The sequence below is a fragment of the Vicia villosa genome, linkage group LG4, assembly GCF_029867415.1.
Source record: "Vicia villosa cultivar HV-30 ecotype Madison, WI linkage group LG4, Vvil1.0, whole genome shotgun sequence".
NCBI lineage: Eukaryota > Viridiplantae > Streptophyta > Magnoliopsida > Fabales > Fabaceae > Vicia > Vicia villosa.
In genome coordinates, this window is record NC_081183.1 from 133,774,414 (window position 1) to 133,782,005 (window position 7,592).

Consider the following 7,592-nt stretch of genomic DNA (forward strand, 5'->3'; position numbering starts at 1 on the left):
AACATTGACTTGCCTTGTAACGAAGCACAATGCATTTAAGGTTGAAGTGACAACAATCTCTAGGTTTTCTCAAAATGATGATACATGTACTTTGAAGCAGTTGATACCTAGCAGCATTATACCTATCAATGAAAAAAGATAAATGTATATGGACAAAAGTAAATAACACTGATTAATTGAGGTGAAGCTGATTCATACCATACAAATGGTCATGCTTGTAGTCAGCTTTGAGAAAGCTCTCAATAGGGTGAAAAGTGTAGCTGTGAGTTGGTATTTCCGGTATCGCCACTTTAGACATGGTAGTACCTCCATTGAATATGAGTTTCAGTGGGTTAGCACACACTTTGAAAGGGCCATCGTTGTCAACTGGCTCTCCATTATAAAGGAAATAGGTCTCATGCTCCTTGACTACTTCAATCCAATCTTGGAAGTCTCTCCCCAGAGTGGTGACATGAATCTTGTCTCCCTGTTAAATGAAGTTATCTTAGTAAGAAAGTAAGAAAATGATGAACATGTAAAAAGGCATAAAAGCTCAGGAAAATCATAAAAAGTTGTTAAAAATTCAACCTTTACATCCTGAATAACTGCTTCAAGGTGTTGGTTCCCATTTTTCTCAGTAACAACCCACACATCAACCACTCTAATGTGCATTTTCCAGACTTGATTTCCTCTGACCAAATCGTTAATCAAAATGGGAGGTCTTGACATCTTTTCTGCTATAAATGGGTAGTATAGCATAACAGAAAGAAAAGAAACATTTTCAGATCATAGAATGAGATAAATATTGTACATAAGAATGAAAATAAGAATCAACATAAGCCATTTACACCAACTGTAGAATGAGCATTAGTATGAGATAAACATTGTCTTCTCTAGAAAAAAAACTCATAACCTTCAACCATATCAGAAAAAAAACGAATCGAAAAAAAAAACAACACACAAACAACACGTTAAACAAAAAACAGCACTAATAAAACAAAAAACAAATATGGAGGAGGAAGAAATAATCAAACTCTGTGGGTTGCTACAGATCCAAACCTGAGGAAGGAGAGCAACAGATGTGTGGAAATGTTTGATGAAGGAGTTGTTCAAGTTTCTCCAGACGGTAAACAAAGAGGAGCAGAGTATGATATGATTTGGCTTTGTCCCTTTTGTGCAAATAGAAGTGACCTATGCCTGAGAAGTGGGGTCGGAAGACTCTGCGAGGGAAACGACATATTAACAAAAGTCCAAAATTTTGTACACAAATTTTTGAATTGACCAATGAGAAGTATACAATTGGCATAGGTGAACATTTCTTTTGTTAATTACATAGTTAGCCTTTTTGCAGTGTAACATTTTGAGGATGAAAGGGTAAAATAGGTAGTTTGGGCAACATCTTAGTAATAGGTAGATAGTTGATTTCTCTTGCATTAAAGTGACTATACCATTCCAATCCAAACTAGAGAGTAAGACAATTAACAATTTCCTGCCTCGGATATTTATGAGATTATTTTACTGTATATGTCTTAAATAAGGACCAATTTGATTTTTATGTTCCAGTGGTCCAACTTAAAACCCCTCCCCATCCTTGCACGTGGCTCATTCTGGCTCCACAGTTCGTACAATTCTGAACTCATTTGCCTATTACTGTATTTTTCACAGCAATAAAACACTTAATAATAATAAAATAATAATATCGCCCTTCCAAAAATAACAATTAATAATTATTATCAATACTAATAAAATAATAACGTTAGAATCAAAACCCAATTTATTTTTAAAATATAATATTAACAACGTTATTATCTGCTACTACTAAAGAAAAACTCGATTACCCCTTTCTCCATTTCTTCGACATAGCGCCATAAAATCATCTGTTTTCAACTATGTGATGTGAGAGACAACAAAAGTATTGTGTTTTGTTTTTATTTTTGTTTTGTTTCACGTTCTTTGTTTTTTGTTGTCAGTGTTTCGATCTCTCAACTCTGAGCCATGAAACTCATCAACGACAAACTTCCCATGCCAAGTTCTACTTCTACTTCATCATCAAGACTCGCCGACCTTGTCTCCGACCAGTTTCCGGCGGGTCTCCGGGTGCTTGTTGTGGATGATGACCCTACCTGTCTCATGATCCTTGAGAGGATGCTCCGGTTTTGCTTATACCAAGGTAATTAATTAGTACCAAAAAACTTAACTTTACCTCATTAACAATAACCCCTTTTCATATTGAGTGGTTTTTGGGTTTGGTTGAAAAATTGCTTTTTCGAACTGTTGGGATTTGTTTCAAAGTGAAAGTTTTAGTTTTTTTCTTCATTGTTTGATTGTGTTTCAGTTACCAAATGTAAGAGGGCTGAGGTTGCATTATCACTTCTTAGAGAGAATAAAAATGGGTTTGACATTGTTTTAAGTGATGTGCATATGCCTGACATGGATGGGTTCAAGCTTTTAGAACATATTGGATTGGAGATGGATCTTCCTGTTATTAGTAAGCATTGTTTTTTATTGATTGATTTGGATAGGTAGAGGGAATGCATTGACATGAACTGACGTGTTTTGTGTGTGAATGTGTTCTTAGTGATGTCGGCGGATGATGGAAAAAATGTGGTAATGAAAGGTGTGAAACATGGTGCTTGTGATTATTTGATCAAGCCGGTGCGGATTGAGGCTTTGAAGAATATATGGCAGCATGTGGTTAGGAAGAGAAAGAATCAGTGGAAGGATCTGAAGCAATGTGGTGGTGGGTTAGATGATGGAGATCGACAACAAAAGGTGTCTGGTGATGGTGATTACTCATCTTCTGCAAATGAGGGGAAGAGCTCGAGGAAGAGGAGGGATGAGGAAGATGAAGCAGATGAGAGGGATGATTGTTCCACGATGAAGAAGCCGCGAGTTGTTTGGTCTATTGAGCTGCATCAACAGTTCATGGCTGTTGTGAATCAAGTGGGATTAGATAGTACGTGTCCCTCAATTATGTTATGTCCTTGCAAAAACATTTCCTTATGGTTTCTCTAATTTTTTTTATCTCTAAATGTTTTGCCATTTGATATTGATATATAGAGGCTGTTCCTAAAAAGATTATGGAAATGATGAATGTTCCTGGGCTCACTAGAGAAAACGTTGCTAGCCATCTTCAGGTATGATGCTATAATGATACATGCTACTTTTAAGCTTCTCACATTGGATAAATTATGGCTTGAAAAGTGCTTTTATAAGTGGTGGGTAATCTTCACCATACAAATTGGTTTTGTAAGATTGAGTTAGGTCTAACCAATGTTCTAGATGGTGTAAGGGTCTATCCAATTTCTGTTTGACCACCTGGTATTAGTTACTTCTATTGGAACACTCGGGTCACGGCATCTTGTCTTGGGCGTGAGGGTGTGTAAAGAGTCCACATTGGATGTTATTAGTTACGGTCATCGATGATACTACTTGAAGGAGCTAACTTTTTTCATCTTGTTTTTTTGACAGAAATACCGTTTGTATCTTCGAAGGTTGAGTGGAGTTTCGCAACATCAGAGTAACTTGAACAACCCCTTCATGAGTCCACAAGAGTCAATATTTGCGTCAACGTCATTAAATGGAATTGATGTTCAAACTCTTTCACCCGCTGGCCAGCTCTCAAATCAAAGTCTAGCCAAGCTTCAAGCAGCTGGACTTTTCAGTTCCGAGAACTCAAAACTAAGATTTGGAGAAGGGCATCTGCAAAATATGAGCAGCAATAAACCAATGAACTTTCTTCACGGAATCCCTACCAACATGGAGCCAAAGCAGTTTGCCAATTTGCACCAGTCTGTTCAACCATTTGGCAGCACGAATACAGTCAATGCTTCTGCTACCCCAAGAGGCCCGTGGTTGATGCAGATGGCTCAGTCTCAACCTAGACGTCAGATGCTAAACGAGAATACCAATTCTCATGCTACAAGGTTTCCGTCATCTTTCGTGCAGCCTACAGGACCAATCGGAGTTTCTAATGGTTTTGTAGGAAATGTGATCGCTGATACAAGCAACATAACTTACGCCTATAATTCAGTTGCTCAAGGTAACGTTGACGCATCACCTTCGAATTTAGGCCATTGCAGTTTTTCCTCTATCCAACATGCCGGACAAAATAGAGACGGTAGTTTGATCGGAAAATCATTGATCTCTACTGGTGATGGTATGAGTCAAGGTAATCTCCAAAATGTTGGTCAACACCTCAATACACTTCTTGTTGAAAATTCATCAAGGGTTAAAAGTGAAAGAATTCCTAACCCAAGCTTCGGGATTAACCCTTTCTCTGAGCAATTCGGCCAAGAGGATCTCATGAGTGCATTTCTCAATCAGGTTGGTTCCTCCTTTCTGTTGAGTGTTGTTGACTCAATATTTATGTTTCCTTAGTTTTCTTTAACATACAAATGAATTTTTCTATTTTTCTTCTCGCAGCACCAAGGCGTTGGTCCCGTCGAAAGTGAGTTTGACTTCGATGGATATTCCCTAGATAACATTCCGGTCTATAACAGATCCTGTTAGTTCTCTTCCTAATTGTAGTTACCAATGTAAATATTTGGTGCTCCACATTAATCTAATCATCATTCTGCAAGTACCTAGTTCATACCCGAGTTTCAATTGTTCAAAATATAGAGATTAGTTTATGTAAAAAATCCAGGCTTCACGGAGTTAGTTCGCTTTCACCAATTTTTTTACTCATATAAATTGCTGTCTAGAAAAAGTCCTGTTAGTTCTCTTTCTATACGACGTTTTTTCATATATTTTAGAGGCTAAATTAGTGCATTCAGATTAAATTGATGGTTTATTACTAATATTCTGCATAGAATGACACTAGTCGAGGAAGGAAACGGTTTCCACCTGTGCGTGATTTTCTGTGACGATGCAACTATATAAATTCTGTAGAATCAAAACAATAACCAATCAACCAAAAAAAAAATAACTACAATGTCACCATTGTTGCATCAAGATGATTGACAACAATATTAGGATCAGAATAGTATATACAGAAAGTTCATTCCTCAAACCATTGCTTGGAAACACTGATGGAAGAGAGCATTCCTCTCCATTGAAGAAAACTTTACTAGGAAAACCATCACCACCTACTACATTGATTTCATCATTTTTTTCCTTTCTGAATGAGATTACTGACTGCTGTTTCCCCGGAACCCTCGGATCTTTTCGAGGGTTCGACCCATTTGCTTCTGCTACAAGAAAGTTCAGTCCTTTCTTACCTTGCATGAATATTGTAGTGTTTAATCTCTCTAACAAGCCTCCATTGAATGAATACATTTCCTCAAAACCGATTGCACCTTTGTCCATCTGAACCGCAGCAAACCAATCGGCGAAATTCGTCTCACCCCAGTTAAAAATCGTGATCCTTGCGGTCCAACCTTTTTCATAATCTGTATTTACATGCCAATTTATGCTCACACCACAGTTATCACCACATGGAATAGGGTTAGGTACTTGTAGTTTTTGCATACTAGCCCAATCATGTGCCATTTCACTTCTATTCTCAAATGGTACAAGAAGTGCTTTTGATGGAAGCCACATAGCTGGTTTACTAACACTACATGTTCTCTTTTGATTACTATGACATCCACATGCACATGTGTTACAAGGAATAACTGATTCATTATAAAAAGCTGAAAACGAGACACAGCATTTTGGAGAATCACTTTTCAATGACTTTGTTATGTTGCACACAACTTGCCAACTTGCAATTGAAGATATGTTTGAAGGTAACCCTGTTGGATTTTGAAACTGACTAGGACTAAACCTAATCGGGCCGCCGCATTTGTAATCAGGGTTGATTATAGAACCTTTAATCTCCCAATTTTGTGGTGGTGTAAGGTTTGACCGATTGAGATGTGGCGGCATTTTATAAACTTGCATTTGGAACCTTGAAATCGACATGCTAGGGTCCATATTTGGTGGTAACAAAGTACCATTTCTACAACAAAATGGTATCTTACCAATTTGTGAATCATTGAACCTTGTTGGAGGTAGATCCATTATTGTTGGTCTTTTTTCACAACTCATTACATTTGCAAAATCAAGTTCCTTGTAATATTCACCTTGTGAGCCAAAAACACAGTTAGAAGAATCTATAATTGATGGATGAGCACCTTTCATTGTGTGTATGAATTCATCATTTGTCCAATTCCAGCTTAATTTCCAACCGTCGAGACGGCCGAGAGGGTTGTGGTTTGAAAGTGTTACCTCTGCCAAGTAATTGGAATCGTATGCTTTGATCACATCATACATTATGGTAAGATCACCATTCTGTCTAGGTAGAAATTTTTCATCTGTGATGATTTTTGTCTTGTAATTGGGATCACTTGTGCAACATACATGAGTTTCATTGTTCCCTGAAGAAGAGTTACCACAAATGAATCCATCATTAGCAAGGTTTATGGTAGACGGCATTGGCACGCCGGGTGGTGCAACTCCCACCACTGTCCCCACCATATCTACCTTAACCTGCATCTGAGTTAAGTCCCCTGCAGTCGCAGCTGCTGTCTTCAAATCTGTTACAGATGACCCTGCTAAAACGGTGCCGTTTCCAACTGCCCCGGGGAAGCTCCTCCCGTCCACGAGCACCGCATTTGATGCAGAGACCAACCATTCTCCGTGCTGAAACCCGACAAACACCTATTTGAGATATAGAGAATAAGTTAGTAACTATCTGATAATATTTTTTTTTAACGAATCAATAACAAACTGTTAACTAACTATATTATTTTTATGACACCTTCCAAGACTTCAGCTCTTGGAGCCCGTTGTTGAGCACTGTCAGTGTCGACTCAAATCGGGATGGTTGGGATGCTGAGTTCGTCAGGTTCGGTGTAAGCTTTTTGCCTCCGGTGTATGTGTATGATATGAATATTCCGTTGCATGAATCAGACGTTTGCTGCTGAGACGTTGACGGAGTTGTGGCCAAGATTGATAAAACCACGACGATGAAGAAGAAGCAACGATGGCTACAAAAGTTCGAGGCCATCCGATAGTTAATACCGTTTGTTTTTTGAAGAGAGGAATTTGAAATTTAAAAAGTTAGAGCTAGTAGTACAATACCAATTCATCAGATATATATGTTTGTAATTCAGCATAAGAACTTAGTCATTATATGAATATTAATTATTTGAAGTGTTTGCAGTCTTAACTTGTGTTGAGTATTTCAAAGGGATATATAAAATTAAATTGTGAACATTTTTAAATTGGTTGCAGGCTCTAATAGAAAGGTTAACATCAGTGATGAGTTTCTGTCTGTTTATGTTTGTTTGCAATGTTAAATAAATGACATTAGTCTCATGGGGGAAGGTTTAGATGATCATATACATATTTGTTTTTGACTTAGTAGTATATGGTCAAGAACTCAAGGAAAAAGATGGTTTTGCCAAATGGATTGAGTTGAAAGTTGATAGGGTACTAGCTGAGTTTTTTGTTTACTGATTACTGTTGGGTGCCTTACAAACCATTGATCTTTTTCTTATCACTCCCTTTCGTGACAGCCCCATATCATCTTTGTGCATCGACCCCTTTCATTAGTTCATTTTCGATTGTTGTATTTGTTCCAAGTTGATCCAATGGTCTAATAAGATCGACCCAATTCGAAGACT

The 7,592-nt window shown here is 37.7% G+C and overlaps 2 protein-coding genes across 2 annotated transcripts; one reads left to right on the top strand and one right to left on the bottom strand.

Moving 5' to 3' along the window:
• The first annotated feature begins 1,784 nt into the window (after positions 1–1,784).
• LOC131595250 (two-component response regulator ARR2-like) lies at positions 1,785–4,561 on the top strand. The gene is made up of 6 exons (XM_058867551.1): positions 1,785–2,149; positions 2,315–2,467; positions 2,558–2,935; positions 3,040–3,116; positions 3,451–4,305; positions 4,405–4,561. The coding sequence occupies exons 1-6, from the start codon at positions 1,975–1,977 to the stop codon at positions 4,489–4,491; spliced, it is 1,725 nt and encodes a 574-aa protein (XP_058723534.1). The 5' UTR covers positions 1,785–1,974; the 3' UTR covers positions 4,492–4,561.
• Positions 4,562–4,908: 347 nt separating this feature from the next.
• LOC131595251 (COBRA-like protein 7) lies at positions 4,909–6,973 on the bottom strand. Its single transcript, XM_058867554.1, has 2 exons — positions 6,725–6,973; positions 4,909–6,624 (listed from the first exon to the last, which is right to left on the bottom strand). Exons 1-2 carry the CDS (start codon positions 6,971–6,973, stop codon positions 4,918–4,920), a joined length of 1,956 nt encoding a protein of 651 aa, XP_058723537.1. The 3' UTR covers positions 4,909–4,917.
• Positions 6,974–7,592: the final 619 nt, after the last annotated feature.